Consider the following 27,830-nt stretch of genomic DNA (forward strand, 5'->3'; position numbering starts at 1 on the left):
TAATCATGATATTAGAAACTCACTTTGCATTTGGTGAGATCATCAAGCTCAGAGGAGCAATCCTGTTTAAATGTACTTCTGTTTAAAATTATAGAATTGTAACATAAGGAAAACATGTTATGATGTTGTAACAAACAACTTCAAAATTTGGGGGATTTATAATTATTAAGCTGAATAAAACCAGGACTACTACTGTTCCATTTATTCATCAATTCTTACATCAGTTCTATGTGCATAACTACTGTAGATGTTTGTTGTGTGTTAATATCTGGTTGTTCAATTTCCCCCTCATTATTCCTCTGTATGAATTTAGAATCAATTGTCAAGCTCCTCACTTCACCATATCTGAAAATTCTGTAGTGGTTGGGGTAGAAATTGCATTAAAAGTATAAATTAAGTTTGGGAAAATAACATCTTTATGAAACTCTATTTTCCTATTTAGAAGCATGTTACATTTCTCCATGTATTCATTCTCTTTTAAAGATTTCAGTACGATTTTACATTTTTCTTAATATAGATTCTACATTTTCTCAGCACTTATTCCAAGGTAGAATATTTTATGGCTTTTATTGCTGTTTTTCATATTTTAAGTTTATTTGCACTATACAGGAAGACTATTGATTTTGTACATTTATTTAAAAACTGGCTTTATAATTGATCTCTCATTAACTCTACAATTTCTCAAATTAATTTCACATTAAAAATCATAAAAATTATCATCATATTTCTTCTCTACAGATTATACTTCTTATATGTGTTCCCTTCCTAACACAACAGTTAGAATCTAAAGAATACTGTTAAATAATAGTCGATGATATCAAGCATCTGTCCTATTCCCATTTTAATAAGATTGTCTCTCCTACTACTGATAACAATGATTGTGTTGAGATTATGTTAAAGGAATATCCCCCTCAGTTTTAGTTAACCAAGGATTTTTACCAGGAATTTTGTTGGATATTGAATGCCTATTATCACTTACTAAAATTATCATATGGCTTTTAAAATTTAACCTTGATCTGTTGCCATACTATTTTTTTTTTTTTTTTTTTTGTGGTACGCGGGCCTCTCACTGTTGTGGCCTCTCCCGTTGCGGAGCACAGGCTCCGGACGCGCAGGCTCAGTGGCCATGGCTCACGGGCCCAGCCGCTCCACGGCATGTGGGATCTTCCCGGACCAGGGCACGAACCCATGTCCCCTGCATCTGCAGGCGGATTCTCAACCACTGCGCCACCAGGGAAGCCCTGTTGCCATACTATTTTAAATAATTATTCTTTTCCTGGAAAAAAAATCCAACTTAGTTGTACTGCATTATACCCTGTGTCCCAATGAATTTGATTTGCTCATATTTTACTTATCAATTGTATATTCTCATGTATAGTTATCATTGATAGTTGCCCATGGTTTTCTATAGGGCTATTTTCATTAGGGCTTAGTTTTAAAGTTACAAAGGTTTAATAGAATAACTGAATAGGTTTCTTTATTAGTTCTTGGAGGTTTTAGTCTAATTATATGATGAAAGGTAACATATAATATTTTCAGTTGCTTAGATGATGTTCTTTTCAGGTTCATACATATTTCTGGTAAATTTTGGTGATTTGATTTTTTTTTTAAAGTAAAGTTTCAAAATATCAAAATATTAACATTTATTAGAAAATAAATGTAATATCCAAATTTTAAATCTCTACATCTGCTGTCATCTTATTTCTAGTAATTCTCTTTGTTTCTCAATTAGATTTAGTACTCATGCTTACTTTTTATTAGTTGTTGACATATTCATCAAATTTTTTCCAAAAACTTCTCATCAAATAGAGACCAGAAAGAAGTGGAATGACATATTCAAAGTGTTGAGAGAAGGAAACTATCAATCAAGAAACCCACATACAGCAAAACTATCCTTCAAAAATAAATGCAAAATAAAGCTGTTTCCAGATAAACAAAGATATATAAGTTGTTGGTAGCATACCTGCCTTACATGAAATCCTGAAGGAAGTCCTTCAGGTTGAAAGAAAATGATATTAACTAGAAAGAAAAGGATATTCTCCACAGGAGAAATGAAGAACACCAGAAAAGTTAAATACTTGGGATGATAAATTTTAAAAGACTGAATAAATATTATCACTTTTTTCTTTACTCTTTACTATTTTCTCAACTTTTTAAAAAGACACAGGTTGCACAAAGCAGTACTCAAAACTGTACTGTTGGGGTTTAAACATATATAGATTTAATATTATGGCAATAATAGCACAAAAGAGGAGGGAAGAAATGGAGTAATACAGGAGAAAAGCTCCTGTGAAGTAAATTGTGAAGACTCATATTTTAATACCAAGAGCAACTACTAAGAAAATAAGTCAAAAAATAGTAAAAATTCAGTTGAGGGATAAAATGTTCCAGAACAGGGCAAGCCTTATTCTGCTACCAAACTGGACTACTAAATGAGATTCAATACATGCTTTCATAAGGTTTATGTTTGGACACAAAAAAAATCTTTCAGTTCTGAAAATTCTCTATTCTTTTCCCACTTTGGAGTCTCTGTATGTATCTAATCTCTGGCACTGAAAAAAAATATCCAGGTTTTCCCCGATATTTAAATAAAATGTTTAGTTGAATTAATATATGACATATTCTCAGCCTATATGTCAATATATATTGAGTTATTTATACAAAATCATTTATACAAAATGATTAAAGACAAATTTTGGTCCACATATGAATATTAATATAAACATTAATTATTAGTTAATATGAACATTCATATGTACTTCATGTTTTCACAGTTCAGGGTACCTGAGTATACTTTTCTTGTGTCATTTTAAGTTCATGGCAATGGAAGACAATAAAATAGTCTGAATGATTAAGTTACTAAAACTAATATGGTACTATTGCAATAAACTATATTAATTACTCTGACATTATGTGAAAAAGTTCACGATAGATAGAGGTCAGTGACCTGTAGCTACTCTAGAAGGCACATAGAGCTATACAGGCCTAACTTGGAGTATCACATATAAATATCAGTTAAGCTCCTTAATGGAGTCAAGCTCTAGTGGGAAAAAGTAAAATGTAGCAAAATTTTATAGTTTGCAAAATTCAAATTCTACAATTATTCACCAGTGTACTGTATAGCCTAAGACTGGAAGAGGCTTGAGATGTACTAATTAAGTACAGAAGAACACAGTCTGCAAAGATGTCCATATTTACTTTCTATTCTTTTCAAGCATAAACCCACTGTTGGACTCCATAATTTTAGTCTGATGTTCTTTCTTTCAAAGATGTTTCTTTGTTTTAGTGAAGAGAAGCCTGTTTATGACAGCCTGGAAAAGTAAATCTTTCAAATAGAAACTGATAATATTTGCTTATAATAAAGTAGAAAATACTACTTTAATCATTAAAGACAAACAGTAAGTTCACGGAAAAGATCTGTCCTTTAAAAGGGCAAAGGAACTAATATTTAGAAAGGGAAATTGTTTTACAAATCTTACTACATAAAAAGTTTAAAACTTCTATTTACTAAAAAACATCATTAAGAAAGTGAAAAGGGGGCTTCCCTGGTGGTGCAGTGGTTAAGAATCTGCCTGCCAATGCAGGGGACACGGGTTCAGGCCCTAGTCCAGGAAGATCCCACATGCCGCGCAGCAACTAAGCCTGTGTGCCACAACTACTGAGCCTGCGCTGGAGAGCCCGTGGGCCACAACTACTGAAGCCCGCGTACCTAGGGCCCGTGCTTCGCAACAAGAGAAGCCACTGCAATGAGAAGCCCGCACACCGCAACGAAGAGTAGCCTCCGTTCACCGCAACTAAAGAAGGCCACGCGCAGCAACGAAGACCCAAAGCAGCCAAAAATAAATAAATTTTTTTAAAAAACTTAAAAAAAAAGTGAAAAGGCAAGCCAAGGAGTAGAGGAAGACATTTGCAGCAAAGGATTTGTATCTCCCCATCCATACATCTATCAATATTTATCTATATTTTTTTCATACAAATCAATAAAGAAAAAAGATCAAGAGGAAAATAGACAGGAGGCTTAAAGACATTTCACCAAAGAAGCTATCCAAATGCTTAATAAATACATGAACAAAATGTTCACCATCATCAGTAAGCATACCTGTCAGAATTGCTAAAAGCATGTTTGTACTGGTGAGGATATGATGCAATAAGAACTCATATACTGATCAGCAATATATTCTATGATCCAGCAATTCTACTTCTCGGTATAAACACAACAAACTGCCCACAAATACATCAAGATTCAGGTACGTGAATGTTCCCAGCCACATTACTTGTAATAGCTAAGGACTGGAAACCACCTAAATGTTCATCAACAGTGGAATGGTTAAGAAACTGGATGTAGTCATACAATAGGATATTCTACAACAATGAAAATGTACAACTTTGGGTACATCCAACTACATGGGTGAATCTCACAAACATAATGTCAAGCAAAAGAAGCCAAAATGAATAAAAACTACGTATGATTTTACTTAAGTAAAGTTTTTTAAAAGAGCAAATTTACCCCCCCCAATAAAAAACCAAAAACCAAAAAATGGAAAATAACTGTTGTCAAGGATATGGAAAAATTAGAACCCCTATGCTTTGCTGGTAGAAATGTAAAAAATGCTGCAATCGCTGTGGAAAACAATATGGTGGTTCCTCAAAATATTAAACATAGAATTACCATATGATAAAGCAATTCCACTTCTGGGTATATACTCAACAAGATCAAAAGCATGAATTTCAACAGATATTCACAATAGCCAAAAGGTAGAAGAAACCCAAGTGCCCATCAACCAAAAAATGAATAAACAAAATGTGGTACATATACACAATGGAATCTGACGTGGCCTTAAAAAGGAAAGAAATTCTGTCAGATACTACAACATGGATGAGCCTAAAGAAATTATGCTAAAATAAGCCAGTCACAGAAAGACAAAAATAATATAATTCCACTTATTTGAGGTACCTAGAATAGTGAAATTTATAGAGACAGAAAGTAGGATGGTAATTGCCAGGGCTGGGAGAAAAGAGGAATGGGGAGTTATTGTTTAATTGGTATAGAGTCTCAGTTTGGGAAAGTGAAAATGTACAGGAAATGGATAGTGGTGATGATCGTACAATAATGTGAATTACTTATGCAACTGAACTGTACATTTTAAAATGATTAAAATGGCAAGTTTATGTTATGTATATTTTACCACAATTAAATAAAACACAAACTTGAACTATGGTGTTAGAAGTAAAGATAGTGCTTAGTCTTCGGGGGAAAAAGGGAGAGGATGGTATTTAGAATGGAGCCTGGGGGTGGGGTGCTTCAAGGGTGCTGGCAAAGTTCTATTCCTGGATACGGTTATCAGGGGTGGTAAATGAATGCTTGCTTTATGATAATTCATAAAGCGTCACACTTAGGTTTTATGTCCTTTTCTGTTTGTTATATTTTACAATAAAATCTTTAAAAATAGCATATGTATATTACATGCATGTTCACAGAAAACAAAATATTTCAGTCATATATCATTACAAATTGTATTTTGCTAGCAGTCTGTAGTAGAAAGGACTTGGGCGTTGGAGTCAGCCATCAGCCTTGGACTTGAATCCCAGCTTGGTCATGTAAAAACTGTGTGACATTCAGCAAATCTTATCTTCTTTCACTCTATTTTCTTAACTTCATAATTAAGAATATGACAAGTGTTTTACACAATGTTTTGAGAATTAAAATTTTATGTAAAAATGTACAGCACGTTGCCAATCAAGTAACAAGTGGTCTAAACATATGAGGCTCCATAGGCTTTCCTTTAGAAGACAAATTCCTTCACATTATAAAATATGTTTTCATTGGATAGTCAAGAATATTCTTGTGGGAAACAAGCTAAAAAGAGTACCGATCAAGTTGAAAACTGCCCCAAACTACGTTATTTGGGAGGCTGTAGTTCATTCTTTCATTTTAATTGATAAAATTTAAAAACAAGCAGACTGGATTTATAACTTTGTTGTATGGGTATAAAGTTATACTTCAAAAATGTGAATAGACAATAAAGCCATGAAACAACAATTAGTCAAATATTTTTAAAGAGCTACTTATTAGAATAATAAAAGAGAAAACTTATCTTTTAAGCACTGCTACTACCTAACATTTTAAAAGATTCCTTTTGTATCCAAAAGACAATGGGACAGGCTTTGACTTTCTAATATACCATTTACAGAGGTTTAACTGTATATCATACAAATGCTTCCAGTTTCATCCAAATCTACTGTTAAATTACCCATGTAATTATCCCAATAGAAATCATTACACCTTTTTATTATTAATTTTATTAACACTTTACTGCTAGGAGTCTGGGTATGTGTATTTAAATGTAGTTCTCAGAGTTTTTATTATGACAAGTATAGGGAACACTTCTATATTATTTTATGGGGGAGGAGTGTGTAATTACTAAGCACTTACTAAGCCACTAACAATATAGGTAAAAAATAAGTGGCCATTAAGCTTACTTCAAGGCATACTTTTCAAAGATCCCAATGGCAGCACCTTTTTATACATATTTCCATTAAAACGAAGCTAATTCAGTTATATATTCCACCTATGATGGGACTATGATGTGACAGCTCTTTCTTCTGATCTTTGCCAACAAGACAGTAATTACCAAAAGTTATGCATCAATGTACACGGACAGCAAAAGGGGTAAGAGAAGGGGAAAATTTATGTTTTCAGACTAACATGAGCATAGAATACTGTATGTAAATGGAAATTTCAAAATGCTTATATATCTTTTAATTGGAAGTTTAACCCTTATCACCATATTTATTATACACTTTATTTTCTAATTTATCACATAGTATTGTTTACTGTTCTCAATCAAACTTAATTCAGTTAAATAAAGATCACAGAAAAGATAGAAATATTAGTACTTCAGTAAATTCTCAGTATACAATTCTCATTCCCCTATTCCCTTTCTGTTACAATCCTGTATTGCTAGTGATCCTCCAACTATTTTCAAATCAAAATAACTACTGAGGGCTTCCCTGGTGGCGCAGTGGTTGAGAGTCCGCCTGCCGATTCAGGGGACGCGGGTTCGTGCCCCGATCCGGGAAGATCCCACATGCCGCGGAGCGGCTGGGCCCCGTGAGCCATGGCCGCTGGGCCTGCGCGTCCAGAGCCTGTGCTCCGCAACGGGAGAGGCCACAACAGTGACAGGCCCGCGTACCGCAAAAACAAAAAACTACTGAGTGAGGGCTTCCTCTGTGCAAGTACCTATACACAGAGTAAATCAGCTTGATTTCTCCCTAACCAAGAACTCCCCGTAGAATCTTGGGTATACAGAAATTGTAAAAATATCAGTTTGTTTCATTTTATTTAGACAACCATGAATTGGGCCACAAATGAACTTTGTATTAATTTCTGGTTGTAAAAATCCACCCCTACCCCCCTATCCCTACTCAGTTCCTTCAAAGTAACTCTTCAATATCAAGTTAAGGTCAACATAGAGTAGTAATCATAGTATTTTATGGGAATTTATATATAATCTATTAGTATTTTGGCAGAACAGAAATTACCAAGGAATATGAATTAGGGTATGATCCTCTGAAGGATATAGACTGTAATTTCTATCTCCTTTTTTACATCACAGTCTATTTAGTAAATATTTATTCTTATTTTTCCAAGGGACACAGAAAACAGCTCAGAAAAGTGAGGAAAAAAAAAAAAGACATACTTCACTCAGCTTATTTCTAATCAGAATTAGCTATGAAGGAAAACATTTAATTCAGGTAATGAACTTCATAAGGGACATTGTAAAATTCTGCTGTTTTGAAAAATGTTTCTGCCTTTTTCAATATTAAAACATTAAAAAGATAGAATGAGGCCACGGAATAACTTTGGAACTTCATAATCAAACTGCCTTGTAGTATATGAAAATATGGTTTGTAAGTTTTTTATGAACAAGGATGTGTCTTACACTTTTTTGGGTACACTCTGCCTTTTCCTACACTAGTGTAATATATCCAGACTTAATTAACAAATACTTTGCTATAATATCATTGGCCTTTGTATATTTAATGTGAACTTAGCTATGTTTAGGAGATCAAATCCCACCTCAAACAACATTACTGGAGTGTTTTAATTCTATTTTCAACTCAGTGTTCACTGAATTTGATATTGTTTGAGACATTTAGATAATTAAATAGAGAGGTTGGATATGATTTTTAGTATGAGAACTCTCTTTATAATGGTATTTGCTGGGATGATATTTGGATGGCAGGTAGAAACCAGTAAGAGAAAAGAACTATCCAGCTCACCTTAGCCTAATGCTGTAAGCTGCTGTTTGTGGGACAAGCTTTAAGGGGCAAGGGCCTAGAGAGAGCAAACAACTTACATTTGCACCATGCTTAATTCTATTTCCTCTACTCAGTGAGCACCAATGTACTAGTCAATGTTTTAAAGTTAATAAAATGAAACTGCAGTGAGGCAAAAAAAAAGAAAAAAATCATTTGGTTTTATGTATCAACTTCCACTTGTACCAAAAGCAAAAATACAAGTTACCGTAGGAGTTACAGATCTGGGAATGTCAGACTTATTACTCAAGGCCATGACATATTATTTTACTGGATTTCATTTAATTCCCCCCAAAATGTAAAGCATGTATTCATTTAAAAACCTACTATCATTTTGTTGCAAGGCTCCTGGCAAACCACACATCAAGCTTAAGATTTAACTTGACTTCTTTGGTGATGCACCATTAAAAAAACCAAACAAACAAAAAAAATAATTCAAATCATGATTTCATAGAGATCAAAAGAAAACCCTCCAAATCAAGCAGTTAACCTGAAGTAAAAATTTCTTTTATTTAAAAATAAAAGTAGTTTACATAGTCCTCCCATTAAAACATTGTCTATAGACATTTTCTTCTAAGTGGCACAACTCAAGCTAACGCACATGCTAAAAAATGGATTTTTACTACTGATAAAGCTTTGGCACAGGCCAGTTTGATCCTCCACCCTTTCATGTAATACAGAAGAATAGATTCTTAAAATAAAGGAGAGTAAATAACCAATAGAAAACAAAATGAGAAATAAAAACTCTAATATAAAATTTTATGATAGAAAAGAATGCCAAATTGGAGCTTTTTTCAAGAAATTTGAATTTTATGAAATAAAATAAACAGGTTTGGAGCAAATTTAACATTTCAAAATCACATCTTAAAGACAAAAGAGTTGGAATTTTGCTGTGTTAAAATGTTTATGGATGGGTCTAGTTTGACAATTTAGCCTGTGGGATGTGACTTTCACAGTCTGTTGGCAGTTTGTAGGCAAGCCATCACACCTGTGACTCTGTGGTTGATTAATGAGTCTTTCAGCTCATTGCTACCATCTGAAGGAGGGCTAGGGCCTTTCTGAGCTTCACTGGTTTATTCGCCTTAAACTGCAGTCCTGCTGTGGTATCGTCCATAAGAAAATCACACCTAGTTAAAGCTAATGAAAACCTCAATATGTCATTTTCTAGACAAGTCAAAAAGCATGTAAAACTAGACAAAAGATGTATTCAAGTAACATGAGTGCAGTTTTGTCATAACCTGCCAATCCAAAGAGTCACATAAAAAAGCTTTCCTATGACATATTTCAGTGTCAAATTTTAGAGTGATAATTCTGAATTCTCTGTTCTGTAAGAGGGCTTCTACAATGCCAGCTCTTTTGCTAGACAGAACTTCTATTTTCATCAGAACTACAAAGATTCTAGTTCATGACCAGATAGCCATTTAGCTTTAATTGTCTATAAATGATTAATCCAATTGGGAAAATTTTAGGCCTTATTTCAAGGTTCTCGCCTTCAGCTGTTCTACTTGAAGTGTGTCTGCTATTCTATGACTGTTTCTTGAGTGCAAGGCAGCACTGCAACTGCTTTTCCCCCAATCTTGCTCTAGAGACTGAAAAGCCATGTAAAACAAAAACACGTAATGCCCTCCCTATCCTTTTAAAGTGTGAACTAGAGAAGAGGAAGGCCTACTGTGAAAACAGTCCAGTATAGGACAAAATGGTGGGAAATTAAGGAAACATGGAAGATAGGAATCTTTTTCTCAGGGCTTCATACTTTAGCTTCATTTTTTTTTTTTTTTTGCGGTATGCGGGCCTCTCACTGTTGTGGCCTCTCCCGTTGCAGAACACAGGCTCTGGACGCGCAGGCTCAGCGGCCATGGCTCACGGGCCCAGCCGCTCTGTGGCATGTGAGATCTTTCCGGACCGGGGCACGAACCCGTATCCCCTGCATCGGCAGGCGGACTCTCAACCACTGCGCCACCAGGGAAGCCCTTTAGCTTCATTTTTGAAGCACTATGAATCTCTAAAACTTCAATAATATTTAAATAAATACTAAAATTTATTTTAAAGGTAAATACCTGTTATTCTTTAATCTAGATTTTAGACCAGCATTCCCTTCCACAGTTTACATATATAATACAAAGTTTAGCTATATTTAAGTGACAGAAAGGCTAACAAAACTCTCAGTATTATCAATAAATGAGCTGTAAAGAATCATGTTTCCATTCTAGCAATGACCACTTTCTGATCTTCATTATCATCACAATCATTGTTACTTTTCCAATTACCTGTTTGATGACTATATTAAGAATTATGGAATAAAAAATATTGAGTAGTGTACTAATCTTAATTTGTAATGTGGTGATGTTTATTTGGAAAGAATTATTTTGGCTGATAAAAATATCGATTCCTTCAAGAACTTAACTGAACAATGTCAACAGTGACTTTTAAGCATTCACAAAGTGTTTGATTATTTCAACAAGTTTCCAAATTGTTGTATCAATTATTTCAATCTTGGCTGCAAAGTTAAATCACATGGAAAACTTTTTAAAAGTACCAATGAATGGCTGTGCCTCACCTAAGAAATTATTTAATTAGTCAGTTTTTTTTTCTTATACTCTTCCCAAATAATTCTATCATGTGTCCAAGGTTAAGCACCACTGCTCTATATAATTAATCCTCACGTTCATTTTGCTAACTAAAAGAATAAAAAACTTAATCCTACCAGGGAAAAGAGATTTCTCAAATTAAGTTGGAAAATAAAGTCATCAGTCTTTGGGATTCTTAGATCTATTACTATAGTTTATATGAAAATATGCTGGACCATGAGTCAGAAACCCTGGGCTTAAGTCATTGTTCTGCTACCTGCTAGTTCCATGTCTTCAGTAAGGCCCTCAAGACAAATGTTTTCTAAATTATAAACTGAGAAAGTTAAGATTTCTTTCAGCTTTAAAAGCATGTTCTCAAATAATTTCCAAGGGTGCAGAGTGCTGTTCTTAAATGTGAATCAGAGTATTATTTGATTCCATAGCTAAAGTTTGGATCTAAGCCATGATGAACAGATGTGCATCACATAAGCCATCATGCTCCTCTCCTGTCTATGGCAGACATTGCTAATTGATCTCAGCATTACAGATAAAAACCACTCTCCTGGATTTCTCACTCATGATAAGACTATTTTCTATTTGGGAGTTAAGTACTTATTAGCTGCTGAAGGAGTTCAGGACATGCCACCTCAAAATATGCTGCTTTGGTGTACTGATTATTTTGAGCTTAAGACACTTCAAACACAGCCAATACAGGGAGAGGCATTTTCTGAACTCCCCTTATCTGCCTAAAGACAGATTCTCCAAAAGGAACACAATTGCCATAAATCCCCTTCCCGGATGTATCATTAACCAGGGGAAGACTAATTCTTCCCACAGGAGAAGAGATTAGAGGTCAATGCCACACCAGACAGCTTTGCCACAAACTATCATACCTCCCATCTATTCTTCTATTCTTCATCTTTCCTAAAAATCTTTTACTCTCCCATAAGTAGCCTATATTCCTTCTCCCCTTCACCTATAAAGATGATATATAAGCTCTCAAATCTCACCATTTTGGGGGGTATTCACTTTTCCCCCCGAATGTAATATTAAAAATTAATAAATTTGCAAACCTTTTTTCCTGTGAATCTGTCTGTTGTCCATTTATTTCATAGACCTAGCTATCAGACCTAGGAGAGTAGAGGCAAAGTATTTCCCCACCTATGTTGTTTCATTTAAAGAGATTATATAAACAGAGTAGTAAGCAGAGGACCAAAAATGTCCAGAAAGAATAAAAACTTGTTAGCACAGTTCAGAAGCAAGGACACCCTGACTCACAACATGTGAATCAGGTCTTAACGGCAGGCATAGCCCCATGGAGAGATGCTTTACTCCTACTCATCGAATAAATATTTTGTCATAACCTGGTTTCTGATGTCAATTTACCTTGAGGGAGAGAATGAACAGATCTGCTTCAAGTTGTATTTTTCACAGCAAATTAGTAAATTGGAACTCTGGTTTTGCACAAGTGTCTGATGACTTTGGTTAGTGTGAGTCAATATTTCTGTATGAAACCAAGTTACCAGACTTTCAAAGCTGAAAACCAGATCATATACTAGGGTAGAAATACCAACAAAATTGTGTCCTGCCCAAGAGGTCAGATGGTCCTCTAGCAGTGAGGCATTCAGTGAGGAAAACACTTACAAATATAGTGGAAATAACTCAAATAATTTATATAAGAAAATATTTTATTTAGAAACTAAGAAAAAGGAAGCTTTAAAATGTACCAAAACCTTTTCATTTTTGCAGGGTTTTTTTCATATTTACAAATAGTAACTTATAAAATGTTGTAATGATGCAATAAGACGAGAGTCAATGCTCTCTGAGGGCAGGACCCCCATCCCATACAGCCCTAGTAGCCATCTCTCATGATAAGTCCTTTACCAAAAGACAGACTAGTCACACCATCTGCTGCCTCCAGGGAGACAAGTTGCACATTTAAAAGTATGGCAATATTCCACTATAGCATAATGAAGAAAATGAAAAACATATTAGCAAACTGAACACTTTGGAGAAATTTCATTTTCAAATTGTGTGCTGTTTTGCTTTTAAAGACGTAAAATTATTAAATAAAATGTGAGAGGAAGAAAATATTCCTCCTTGTAGCAAAATTATGACTGCTTTTACTTTGTGAAAAATAACATTATTTCCAACAAATGCATTAAAATCATACATATAATCCACATTCTTGGAGTTGTGATGAACAAGCATCTATCTCTGACATGCACGTACTTTTGCTAAAATCAAATGTCAGTCCTAAAATCCCCGTTAGCTTATTTGCTAAATGAGAAAAATAAGCAATTAATTAGGAAAGAATTCCACTTAGTTTCTTCTTCAGAAACTCCCTGGGGTCTTACAGATTTAGTTTGAGGCTACCTCAGACCAGCTAGTTCAGAGCAACAAAGATGAACATGCAGACTAGGAAGCATCACTACATCTCCTGGGCATTCCCACCACTGTCAGGTAACTCTTATGGTTCAGAGAGAAAGTGAAGCACTGAAGAACAGACTGTGCAGCTCCAGAACAAGCTGCAAGTACACCGAAAGATTAAGAACAAGACAAATCAGGTGTACCTCTCCTACTTGACCAAGGCCGGTATTAAAACTAAGGGCTTTCCTGGTGGCGCAGTGGTTAAGAATCCACCTGCCAATACAGGGGACACAGGTTCGAGCCCTGGTCCGGGAAGATCCCACATGCTGAGGAGCAACTAAGCCCATGTGCCACAACTACTGAGCCCACGAGCCACAACTCCTGAAGCCTGGGCGCCTAGAGCCCATGCTCTGTAACAAGAGAAGCCACCGCAAGGAGAAGCCCTCTCACCACAACTAGAGAAAGCCCGCACACAACAACAAAGACCCAATGCAGCCAAAAATAAATAAATAAAATAAAAAACAAAACAACCCCAAAACTAGCACATCTTGTCTGAAGAACCATCAGTCACCCACCAAGAGTGCCCTCACGAAGACAAGGCTTATCCAAGCCATATAAATGTAAGGCAAATAGAATTTTAGTGACACACTACAAGGCCATTTGATCTATGAATTACACTGGCCCAGCAATTTCTTACACATTCCTGAAAACCTTCAGGGTCAGATGAGGCCAAGGATTCAAAAGAAAGAATCTGTAAATCCTTCAATATTCCCCACTTATGGGCCAAAATAGCACAGGTGCCCCCCTTCTCTCCCACCAGCCCTCACTCAGTTCAGCATCCAACTTTGTCCTAAGCATCCTAACATTCATTCACTGTGCCTATATGTTGCAAATAGAACTGATTTAAAAGTGAAAAATGCAGTGAAGAGACCTTTACTCTAGCCAAAATAACCTGGATGACCACTGCTCACCTTGGCTCCCTGGCTGACTCACGTTCAACCATCAATAGGCAGCTCAAGTATCACCACGTCCCGGGTGGATTTCCTGACAGCTTCCGCATTCACTGGAGTGAGCTCTCCCTCCCCTGTGATCTTCCAGTGCTCTTGCATGAACCTCTATTGTATCGATAACCACTGATATTTCAGTTTGCCTCCTCTACTAGATTCTGAGTTCCTTGATAGCAGGGGCTGTGTCTGGCTCATTTCTTTATCTGCTGTACCTAGTGAATGTTTGATGGATGGATGAATGAACAAACAGTCACAGATCCATCTATTTACTCAAAGTCTTGCTGGACTGAATAATGAAATAGAAGTATTCTTATAATCAACACAGTGTTTTTTGTGGGTTACATAATACTTTACTTTCATCTGCTAACAAATGTATTCTCTGTATAATAAAATAATAAGAGTCTGAATTGCTGTTTACACAAAGTTATCTATTTCCAGGGAGTCCTAACTCTCTAAGTCCTTTACAGGTCTGACTTGCTGAAATGGACAAGTGGATGGATGTTCATCACTGGTTCAGGCTGAGCCAAATGAACAACTATGGAAAAGACATAATCCTGATGAAAAGAACCTTCTGGGCAAGTGAGACAGGCAAACCACAAAACTTTAATCAGCTTACCGACTTCTTTCCAAATCTGGTCAGCCCAGACCAATTCCATTTACCCTAGAACTCTGACTATTAATAGGTTTTAATTCATTAACCTAGAATTGTCAATTATTTGACAATAAGAGATTCACTAGCTTCGAGGTCAGTTGTTAAATCCCACATCTCTCTGTGGCTTTGGAAAACTAGAATATTTTATTTTTACGAGGGAAAACTCGGAGGCATTTGGTGTCCAACAGAATACAAATGATAGATGGAAATTTTGCAAAGTAATTGAAGGTTTCTAGGCTGAGGCCAGGAAAACGTTAGTGCTATGAATAGAAATCACCCAACTCTAAAGAGGCATTTTTTAATGAAGATAATTATCATGTTAGGACTACTTTATGAGATGAGAGTTACTACATTAAAATATCATTACAGTGAAAAATCCAAGTGTGTATGTGATCTGGAATCTTATTGAACAATTAGAACTGGAGCTCCAGACAACTCAGTGGCATAGATTTAGAGGTTCATATTGGTGGACCTAATCCATTCTGAGGACCTGCATTATTTAGCTAACATAGCATTAAAAAAAATAAAATTTGAATGTTTTTATCTAGCTATGCACTCACCTCCCTGTACTGTATTATACCTAGCCTTTACATTTTTTGTATTATTTGCCCAGCCCCTGAATGCATTTGATCTGGATACCTGGGATAATCCCTTAAAGCCATAGAAATGAAGTTAGCTGCAGAAAAAGAGGTGGGAAGGATATAGAGAGTTGGTGAATGAGAGGACGGACTAAGGCTAAGAAGCCTCTAGTAGTATCTGAGGAAAGAATAAATCAGAATGTCTGTCTTTACAGGAATTCAAGAAAGGTAACTGGAGATGGGGGCCAAGAGAATAATCAGAAATAGGAAAAAAAATCTTTGAATCTGAAGGAAATCATAAAATCAAAGGGGCCTACTCAGTGCCATGAGAAATCAAAGACTCACACATTGACACAATCTCATTTCAGAATGACCAGGGGTGGTTGATGGGAGGAGTTACTTAAAACAAACAAACAAAAAAGGCACCATCCAGGGATATGATAAGGAGAAGAACCATCTGCCATCAGATTTCTCATAGACAACATAAAATACAGGAAGATCTAGTTTCTTTATAAAGTCAAACATAAATGTACCATACAACCCAGCATTCCCACTCCTAGGTATTGTCCAAGTGAAATAAAAACCTATGTTCATGCAAAACCTGTACACAAATGGTTATAGAGGCTTTATTCACAATCGCCAAATACTGGAAATGACCCAAAGGTTCTTCAACAGGTAAGTGGATCAACGGACAGTGGTACCTTCACACAATGGACTGCTATTCTAGAAGAAGAACAAGCAAGTTGAAGAATCTCAAACACATGATGCCAAGTAAAAGAAGCCAGATTGCAAAGGTGATATACTATATAATTTTCTTTCAATGAGACTCTTGAAAGAAAAAACCTACAGGGACAGAGAACAGATCAGTGGTTAGCAGGGATTGGGATGGGGGAAAAACTGACAACAAAGGGTCAGCACAAGGGAATTTTTTTTTTTTTTTTTTTTTTTTTTTTTTTTTTTTTTTGCAGTACGTGGGCCTCTCACTGCCGTGGTCTCTCCCGTTGCGGAGCACAGGCTCCGGATGCGCAGGTTCTGCAGCCATACCTCACAGGCCTAGCCGCTCCGCGGCATGTGGGATCCTCCTGGACCGGGGCACGAACACGTATCCCCTGCATCGGCAGGTGGACTCTCAACCACTGCTCCACCAGGGAAGCCCAGCACAAGGGAATTTTTTGAGAAATTGAATTCTTTGTATTTTGATTGTGTTGATTGTTAAACAACTTTATGCATTTGTCACAACTTAGAACTATCTAGCAAGAAGAGTGAATTTTACTTTATACAAAATTTTTAAAAAAACAAACAAACTATTTTAAAATACAGGTTATATTATATCACATAAAGGTGAGCAATAGAGAACTAAAATGAAAATTCAATTAGCAGAGCTTGAAGGGAAGAGGAGGAGGTAGTGGGAGTTAAATCTTTTTTTGCAAGGTGCCCGTAAATACTAATTTTAAGTTGATAGATTAAAAAGAATAGTAGTGTAGCCTACCCCTTAGATTTATCAACCAAAAGAAATAAAACCAGAAATGGTTCAAATGGCTGCAAGTGCAGTGGAACTTGTGTGATTGAGGAGCTGGGGAGGGGAACTTTTATATTTCATGTCTTATGTTCCTGTATCATTTGAAATCATACACGTGTATGTATTGCTTATAGTTTATTACAAAATAAATTTCAAACTTATATTAATACAAATATTGTGGATGTAAAATATCTTGATTTAAATTTTTTTTCACCAGATCTCATATTATGGAAAAAAAAAATCAAATTTAGAGCTACACCCCCAAGGTACTTAAAGGCGAAAGTTTCATTTACAGTAGTATAAAGAAGCACTATTGGTATCCTAACTAATGGCATATATAACACATTACAAATGTACTGTAATAAATACTGTTATAAATGTTAATATATAAAGTATTATATAGTGAACAATTTTATTAGTTGTTCATACTTACTATAATATTTAATTATATCAATACCTAACAGATATTTAAATTTCTCTAATTATGTCATAATAAAAATAACTTCAAAGAGATAATTTCCTCTCTTTATGTTGATATAGCAACAAAAATAAACTGAGATATTCAGTGATGACCACTAATCCTGAAAGCAGTCAAGGTTCTTATCATCTACAGCCAAACTGAATCAATGGGCCTATGACAGCTACTCCTGGTGTAAACTACGCTAAAACTTCTTGTAGAAAAACATCATAGAGGCTTTGGGGTCTGAACAGAATTTGACAGGGGAGAGACTTAAAGAATAGTTGTTGAAAAAATAATTTACTCCATTCAAGCAAGTTTTTAATAGCTTTTGATCTGTTGCAAGAACCCCAAAGTGCCAGTATGTGAATGCATAATTGGGTAGGAGAAAATTCATTACAAAGTGAATTTTGGTTCAACTTGACAAGTTAAAAATTTTCCCATGGCTGCTTTTGAGAAAATTATTATACCTTCCTTTCATCAAAATGTTGCTAATTCTGCATTTCTGTCAATAGCATTTAATATATTTATTTAGGTTGTCTGTTTTCTACCTCACTAAAGTAACAGAGACCTTTATTTAAATCCCATCCTTGTTAACTTAACTTACATAATACGTAGACATACAATCTCTCCATATGTAAGAGAATCACTCTTGGCATCCCCACTGTGGGAGCCACGGAAATGCACCGCTCTCATCTCCTGCTGCAGTTAGCATGGGGAGTGAGGGCCCTAGCTGTCATTCCTCTGCATCTACCATTGCATTTGTGCTTAGGCCATGCTTCTCCCAAGGAGATCTCAGTCAGTGTCTGAGCATAGTGCAGGTAGAGTACCAGCCTATCCCTGCAGGACATGAGACTCTTCCAGTGTGGGACTTTAGCTCAAGGAGTCCCCATTGGCTTTGTCAACACTTTCTTAGAACTACTCTGTTATCTGAGCCTCTTCCAACCCAATCCTCTGCCCCACCTCCTTTCACAGGTATCAGATCAGCAACTGGGTCTGAAGGTTTGCCTGCCTATTCCTGCTTCCTCCTCTTTACCCTCCATGTGCATTTCTCCTGCCAAATCTCACATACCTCTAATCCCATTTTGGCACCTGCGTGGAGGATGTGAACTGACACACTCAGTCTGAAGAAATGATAAGCATGGCACCTTTCTATAAACACCTGGGCCACACTGGTTTCAAAGAGAAAGTATCAGAGCTAACTTTTACGCAAATGAGGAATAGATTTAGCTAGGCCCCCAAGCTTCCTTGGGAATATCTTTTATATCTGTGATATATAATCTCCTCCTCAGTCTCTAGCCATAGTCTCTAATCTGGTCTTCCCTCCTTTTAATTATCCTGTCCCTCCACCCCAGCTATTATTAATGTCTTAAAGTTGCTTTCTGTTCCTATCACTCCTTTGCTTAAAGGCTTTGATGATTCCCTCAAGTCCAACAGTTAAAGTCCACATTTCTCAGCCCTCAGACCCTCTACAACCTAAATACAGTCAACTTACTTCTCAAGTTTTAACTAGAAGAGGGGTCTCTTCCTCCAAGGCTAGAGACAAGAAGCAAAGGACTGGAGATGACATAAACAAAACTGAAGTTTAGGAAGAAAAGCTGGGAGATTCATGTTAGACAGCCTTAATTTTCCTGGTAAATAGGTGATGGCAAGCCAGTTGCTGAGAGGGATATAAGGAATGGAAGACAGGGGATAAGTATTGTGATAACCAAAGTGGAAATTCACAATGAATTAAAAATTGTGTGGAATAGCTCTCAAGGATCCTTTGACATATATTAACATTCTCTAGTAAACTGTTATTTTATTATAAATAAATGCCTTTCACAAAGCAGATGCTCGAAAAAAAAAATATATATATATATATATATATATATTTTTTTTTTTTTTTTTTTTCCGGTACGCAGGCCTCTCACTATTGTGGCCTCTCCGGTTGCAGAGCACAGGCTCCGGACGCGCCGGCTCAGCGGCCATGGCTCACGGGCCCAGCCGCTCCGCAGCACGTGGGATCTTCCCGGACCGGGGCACGAACACGTATCCCCTGCATCAGCAGGCGGACTCTCAACCACTGCGCCACCAGGGAAGCCCTCGAAAATATTTTTTGAATGAGTAAAGTAAGCACAACTCTAGAGAATTAACAGAAGTGGTTAAGAATGTGGACATGAGATAGAATCTGAGAGCTCTGCGTCTCGGTGCCTTAGATTCCTTATCAGGAAAATAATGGTAACATAGTACCTACTTCATAAGATTATCATAAGGATTTATAATTAAATGTGTATGTAATTTACTTACATTACGCCAGCCACGTGTCAAGTGCTTTCTGTTTTCTGTCATCATTATCACCAGTACTTGTACAGTGAATACTGAGGTAATAAAAAACAAATTTTGACCTAAGGGTACAAACCCGAAGTTATAAGACTAATAAATTCTGGGGATCTAATGTACATCATGGTGATTATAGTTAAAAATACTCTATTATATACTTGAAAGTTGCTGAGTAGATCTTACATGTTCTCGCCACAAAAAAGAAATGGTAATTATGTGAGGTGATAGAGGTGTTACTTAGCACTGTGATAGTAATCATTCTGCAATATATAAATGTACCAAATCAACACGCTGTACACCTTAAACTTACACACTGCTATATGTCAATTATATCTCAATAAAGCTGGAAAAAACTGACCAGGAATATGGTGTAGTAGATAAAGCACCAGAAACAGAATCAGAAGCCTTCATTTTGCCTTCCAGATGCCACTTAATATCTGTGACCTTGGGTATGTCATTTTGCACCCTCACAAGTACCTGTGTCTTATTACATAGTTGTAGTGAGTGTCAAAGGGGAAGATTTGTGTGAAAGTACTTTATACACCGTAAAAGACAACATACACAAGTTACCACTCAGAAAACAATACACATTTATGAATTTGTTTGGTTCATGTACCAAAGCCCTAACCCCTGAAAATCCTGAGGATCAGAAGTTAAATTTATATCTCCTAGATACATTGTAGACAATCTCTGTCCAAAAGGCACGCTGCTTTAGGAATTAAAAATGGAGGGGAAGCATGCTCCTATTAGAGAAGATGATGATGGTGGGTAGAATCACTCAGTCTGAGGTCTTTTGGCGGAGGTGGGAAGGAAAAGGTTTTCCAGGGAGCTAGAGCATGAAAAAAAACTACATTTGAATGCCATGGCATATGCGATGTATGTAATGGCTCAGAGGTGTGTATTCATAAAATCAGCCTCCCCTTTTTCTTAAACTCATCTCTCCATAACCAGGCAGCCTGCTGCTACATCAGGAATTCACTGCTGTGAGCAACTATAAACATTGTGCTAATGGCAGCACTGCCTGAGAACGATCATTGGAGAGTGTCGTGTGTGCAGTTCAAGGCCAGAGACGATATTTCCTACTCTCTACACACCACAGGGCACACATAGGATACAGCTTAAAGGCACTTTAATCATCATTATTATTGAAAGCAAACAACTCTACAGATCAACGGCTCTTCTAAAACATGTTTTCTAAACTCCTGTTTCCTCTCAGATGTATGGGTATCGTCCACTGGGAAAGGCCCAAAAATGACAGCCAGAAATCTGCACCACCACCTCTTCTGCTGTTCCTGCCATCATATTTAATTGTGTTTGCTCAACGCGAAGCCAAACTCATATGCAGTATATTTAGAGGGTTAAAATAGCATAGCATTCCACTGTATTCACAGATTATTTTCAATGCCACCATTCTTGAGAATTAGTCTGGAATAAATAAGGTAAAGAGAAAAGAAGCAACATAAATTGGTTCCAGTGACAAAGAAAACAATACCAAAATGGCAGTCTGGAGATTTGCCGTGAATGAAGGAACACAGAGTGTTCCTTTTGGTGAGCTTTCCTGCAAATGCAATCACCATCTCATTCGATAGTGTGGATTTATTTTAAAGTGGGTGAGAAAGAAAGCAGGAAAGTAATTGTAAGAAACTGTGAAAAGTACTTTTATTATTTCAAAAGATCAATGTACAATCACTGTACTCACTCTTATATGGCATTAAAGGTAAAGGTGTAGAACTGATATATATGTTGATTTTCTAAAGCTCTAAGGAGTCTTTATTTTCCACAATGGCAAACTTTCTAAGTTGAAAAACATATATCATTAATATATACTCAGGATCTCTTTTCTGAGGTCTCAGCTACTATCTATTTCTTCAAATGCCTTGAAAATCACAAATTTATAAAGGCTTGGTTGGATGTTTTTGTCGTCTAACTCCATCTTAAATTTTTCAACGATAGTATCATTTAACAAATACAAACCCTACCACCCAAAAGTCAAAAGACTTCTGAATCGTGGAGTAGAGAACAGACTTTGTTGCTGGAGAGGTTATGGCTTGAACTGGATCAATTAATTAAAAATAAAGACCCGTGTTCTGTGCTTTTAATCTGAGCTGAACTTCACATAATAACAAAAACAGGCATTTTAAACATACAAAGCTTAATTAACCCGATTTTCATCCAAATGAATGAATATGCATATAGATAAATTTTTACTTGAGATTTTCCAGGATACACTTCTTATTCCAACATGACTGTTGATCAAACACCACCTTTAGAGAATACCTACTCTGTGTTCATCTGTCAAAGGCTGACTTTTTCTCTGCATTCTTATTCCTCATTTGTTTGTTAATTAATCCAACAAATATTACTCAGAGCCAGCTATGTGCCCAAGGGCTAGTCTAGGTACTGAAGACACGGTTGGAATAAGACAGCCAAGGCACTCTTCTCAAGGATTGGACTTTCCACCCTGGAGGTGGCGGGGGTCGGGGGGGAACCAGGGTTAAACGACAATAAACAGAAACTATGATTTCAGGTAGTGATAGCTCAATTGAGAGAGCACAGTGAAAGAGACTTGGAGCATCACTTTAGATGGGTGATAAGGAAAGACCTCTCTGAGCAGGTGACATATGCCCCAGATAGACAAGATGGCACCAGCCATGGAAAGAGCTGAGGGAACTCCAAGTACCAAGACCCTAAAATGGGGAAGAGTTTGGAGAATCCAAAGAACAGGAAAGGCAATGAACTTAGAACATCATCTGAGTTGGAGGGATGTGCTTTGAGATGAGGCCTGATGGTAAGCAGAGGGCCCATCTCCGCCAAGGACTCAGGCTGCCACTTCAAGATTCATTCTGACTTGGCAGTCAGCACAGAATCAGCTTGTGGAACAAAGATTAGTGTTGTCTCAGATACACATATTATTGGCAACACCATATCTCCTCTTTCATGTACCTGAACCGTCCCTCAAGTGCTCATCCCTTGAGTCTTTACCTCCTACATGGCTCACCTGGTCTTTAGACCCTCTTCCTTGCTCATTTTTTCACTGCTTGTCTTACAGACTCATGGGCCTGCTGCCTGGTCTCTGACCTGACACTTGTTCTGACCCTCATGATGGGTTTAGGCCTGGAGTGTACATAACCTCCATATATTTGACCTCAGGTATAACCTGACTGCTCCACCTCCCACCTCCAGCTCCCTACTAATCCCAAATGACCTTTACTGTTTCCTTACTTGGCCAGACACTAACACTGCTTTCTGCTACTACTTTTCTAAGTATGTATGGTATTTTAAACTTTCAAAACCACTTCATATCCTTTAACACTCTCTTGATTGTGTCAACAATCTCTATGAAGTAGATATATAATTATCATCACTTAAATTTAAAGATGAGAAACTCCAAAGTTGACTGGTTTAGATAACTTTCCTAAGCTAAGCTCACAACAGGACTGGCCTGAGTACTCAGGAATCCTGTTTTCCCATTTCCATCCTGTTCTTGAGGTGAGGGAAATCTTGTCCACTCAGGGTATTAGAGTCTTGAGAGAGTAAGTCCACAGATGGTCTGCTTATGACATTGGATTTGAAGGCCAGGCACAAAGGAATTTAGGAGGTGAATAGAAAGGATTCCCTTCTCCTCAACTTTTTTCATATTTGTGTATTTGAGTTCACTTTTGTTGTGACATTTGTTTGTGACAAATGTTTGTTCCCAGACAACATTTGCAGTGCTATATATGAACTCAACCGTAGTGTAGAGATAGATTAGTATAACTTTATTACCAATTAAAGAACGAAAAAAAGGGAATAAGTAACTTGTTTAATTGGTGACTTTTGGAAAAAAGAACTGAACATATTCAGCTGAGCTGCTCTAGGTTTTCATCTTTGGCTCTGCCTAACCCCAAAGGTCATGGTTGTACGTAAGAAGTATCACTTTTTGGATGTAGGATAGCATATATAACTCTCATTTAAAAGCTCAATGTTCTGTGGTCTCATTTTCAAATACGTAATTTCAAATAACCATGTTGTCAAAAATTCAATGCTGCACTCTAGAGCCCGAGAGCCACAACTACTGAGCCCGCATGTGTAGAGCACGTGCTCCGCAACAAGAGAAGCCACCGCAATGAGAAGGCTGAGCACCATAATGAAGAGTAGCCCCTGCTCACCACCACTAGAGAAAGCCCGGAAAAAAAAAAAATTAAAAAAAAATTCAATGTACTATTTCTTTTTAAATCAGCATTTCAGATAAACCCAAACAAGAGAGTCTCTCAGAGAAAATAACAAAAAAAGTTTCCTTACCAGTTCAATATTAATCAAGTCTCATAAATAACACTCTTAAAATAAATGGGAAAGTGCTAAAAGAGATGAAAAACTCTCAGGGGTCTTTCATCCTTCTAAGGCAGCTCAATTATATTCATTGTAGCTTGTGGTGTGTGGTAGTTTAGAATAGAATGGTTTTCATACCATTCTTTAAGAATCTAAGCAATTCTAGGGCTTCCCTGGTGGCGCAGTGGTTGAGAGTCCGCCTGCCGATGCAGGGGACACGGGTTCGTGCCCCGGTCCGGGAGGATCCCACGTGCCGCGGAGCGGCTGGGCCCGTGAGCCATGGCCGCTAGGCCTGGGCGTCCAGAGCCTGTGCTCCGCAAGGGGAGAGGCCACAGCAGTGAGAGGCCAGCGTCCTACAAAATTAAAAAAAAAAAAAAAAAAAAAAAAAAAGAATCTAAGCAATTCTAGCTGTTTCTGTTAAAAAATTCATGACCCTGGGACTTCCCTGGTGGCACAGTGTCCCCTGCCAATGCAGGGGACATGGGTTCGACCCCTGGTCTGGGAAGATCCCACATGCCGCGGAGCAACTAAGCCCGTGCACACAACTACTGAGCCTGTGCTCTAGGACCTTTAAGCCATAGCTACTGAGCCTGGGCACCACAACTACTGAAGCCCACGTGCCTAGAGCCTGTGCTCAGCAACAAGAGAAGCCATCGCAAAGAGAAGCCCGCACCGCAAAGAAGAGTAGCCCCCGCACGCCACAACTGGAGAAAGCCTGCACGCAGCAACGAAGACCCAACACAGCCAAAAAAATAAATTAATAAAAAAAAAAAATTCATGACCCTTTTCCAAGAGAACTGTTTTGATCTGTTACTTCTGGCTACATTTGTAGGAGTTCTTTTTCCCCACTCATTCCGGCACGTAATATGTCAGGGAAATAGACTTTAATAGCTATCAACCTAATTGAGGTATAACTAAAGTTGTTAAACAAAAACAACAATATGCAATTTGGGGTAAAACACAAATTCACTTAAAAGTGAATATTATACAGAGCAAATGCAGTAAGTTTTGAAGGATGTGTTTCCCCTAGCTTACCATTTAGTGGACTGGAAGCAGCAATTCACAGCTGCAAAGACTTAGTAAATTATAATACAGTTAAACTACATAAACTCAAAACTTTCCAAATAGCAGGGAAAAAATGACTTATCTTCCCTAGTTTGTTTCCAGATAGACATTTAATACTGGGTAAACATTATGTAGCCATAGATTCAACAGAAGACCTGGCCTTTCCTCCACCACCCCTACCTCTCATCTCTCCAGGCAACTTTGGGACAGGTTACGAACACCTGTGGGGGACTTGCGCATTAATAGGGTGCACTCTGAACTACTACCTGCCAAGTGGTAAGCTTGCTGAGAGAAGGCTCTGTCCTTGATGGGGAAGTTTCTGGATTGTTCAACTTTGTCCATGATGGGTGGGTGAGCTTCATTCAGGGGTGAAATATTAGGAATACCACTATGACGACACATCTAATCTACCACTTTTCTTGGCAATAAAGCTGGCTTTTTTTTCAAACCTCCAGCTGGGAAATACTAAAATCTCTCTCTCAAGATATTTTCTTATATGCACCCAGATATCTCAAGGATGATTTGACATTTCTAGTATGTCACTATCCTTATCGTCTTTTATGAAAAATGATACTTTATGTTTTTTTTCAGAAAGATAAAAAAACATACAAAGATCATAAAGAAGATAAGTAAGTGTAAACAGATAATACCTGAAGAATAAAAGCAACTGCACATATATATTTTATGTAAAAATGTATACTTGATAGAGAAATGCAAATTTAAAATTTACACGTCACTGTTTTCAATGAAAACGTTAAAGGTATGGGAAAAAGCCATATTCATTGATCCAAAATATAAAGAAAACATTTATGCTTTTGTGCAAAATAAATTACATGTATAGACTCCTAGCATGAAATCACATTAGTTTATTGGATTGTCCTGGGGAGTAAGTGCATGCGTGTGTGCGTATGTGTGTAAAGTAGTATGAAACTGAGACTACAGCAAGACAGTGCCAAAATAACTGGCTGAAAAGCAAAAAAATTCAATCATGACAGTTTTACTTACATGTTTCCCCTGATTAGTTGATTTGGCTTGGCATTTTGTATGCATTCATTAAATTGTTGTAAACAAAGGCAGAGTATTATAATGACATTCAAATCAATAACTTTTGCTGTTTACAACACAAAATCAAAAATATTTAAAACTTAGACTAAGATCAACCAATTTCATCTCAGAAAAAGTTTTCCTGCCTTCTGAAAATGCTTACTATAGAATAACAGCATTCAGAAACTATACTTCATATAATTAAAAAATATATATATATATACATATATATACATGCACACACTCACATACAACCTATTTATAAAAGATATACATCCTCTTCCCCTGCCACATGCCCCAAATCCCCAATCTTATTACCTGTTTTTGAGCAGTACATTGAAGGTCGTCTTATCCAGTCCCAGATAATTTGGCAGCAAGTTTGACCAATTCCAGTTCCATTTTGTGATAGCTGACTGTTGATAAATGAGAAGACGCTATTGTTAGTTATTAATCAGAGTTAATATGATCAGTAAATTAAAGCTCCAGCTGTGATAGACTAACTAAGAAGGAGGGGGGTCCAGAACAAGGACTTAGACAGATAACATCAATCATGTCCACAGAATAAGGTTTTTATTCCAATAAGACAGCAATTAATTTATAAATCCATTTGGGGATGTAGTCATTATTTATAAAAATATAAATCAATTTCTTGAGTCGTTATTCTTCCAAGAGCTAATGAAATTTGCCCAACAAGTTTCTCTGAAAGGGTGACTCTTTGTAGAGCAAAGCAAAATAATTGGCAACTTTTTCATGTATCAATTTATAGTTTTCTGGGTTTTTTTTTTTTTTTAGCACCCAGAAGTTTGATTAAAAAAACAAAGATGGAAGTACTATGGATCAAATTACAAGACACAGTTTAATTAGAGTATGATATTAATGTTTTTGGTTAAGAACCTGCTTTAAAGGGGAAATTATAAGGACCTGTAAATGTAAATAACATAAGTACTTCTTTTTTTCTCATTTAATAGATAATTTCACCACAGAGTAAGGAGAAAAATTACAGTGAAAGATAATCTCATAATTCAGAACTGAAGACAACATACCATTTATTTAAATGAAGTGAGGATAATTGAACAGCCACCATGATTATTTATGGTTGGAGGAATCTAATGTATACAACACAGGAAGGCAGCCGATAAACTTATACAATATATTTGGTTTTAAAGTATTATAGGGAACATATGTATATGTATAACTGATTCAATTTGTTGTAAAGGAGAAACTAACACACTATTGTAAAACAGTTATACTCAAATAAAGATGTTAACAAAATTTTAAAAAATTTAAAAAAAATAAAAAATAAATAAAGTATTATAGACGCTTACACCCCTTAACATTAAATAGTTTTGATAACAAGCATCCAGGCCAGTGTTTAAAATCCAACAAGAACTATGCCCTGTCACCTGCTGATTAATGGAGCACTACAATCGTGTCATAGAGCAGGAGAATTCTGCCCCAGCTTGTCAGCATTTGAAGGTCTTATTCTACTACAGTATTGATGAATGTAGACTAGGGTTGTAACAGGCATGGTAAAAATATTATCTGCATCCCGAATTAGGCCATTGTTTTAATTCTTATTTTCGTCAGAGCTCTAGGTCAAGCAATCCTTCTCTTCTGCCCTG

The 27,830-nt window shown here is 36.7% G+C and overlaps 1 protein-coding gene across 9 annotated transcripts in view; it reads right to left on the reverse strand.

The window, feature by feature from the left end:
* Positions 1 to 27,830, reverse strand: part of KIAA0825 (KIAA0825 ortholog) — a 420,452-nt gene that overhangs the window by 177,183 nt on the left and 215,439 nt on the right. For all 9 annotated transcript variants that reach the window (XM_067031329.1, XM_059061435.2, XM_067031331.1 and 6 more), the window contains one exon: positions 26,527 to 26,621. In XM_067031329.1, the coding sequence (XP_066887430.1) occupies positions 26,527 to 26,621 (95 nt within the window). The remainder of the gene's footprint in view (positions 1 to 26,526; positions 26,622 to 27,830) is intronic.

The sequence above is a fragment of the Kogia breviceps genome, chromosome 4 (assembly GCF_026419965.1).
Source record: "Kogia breviceps isolate mKogBre1 chromosome 4, mKogBre1 haplotype 1, whole genome shotgun sequence".
NCBI classification, from domain to species: domain Eukaryota; kingdom Metazoa; phylum Chordata; class Mammalia; order Artiodactyla; family Physeteridae; genus Kogia; species Kogia breviceps.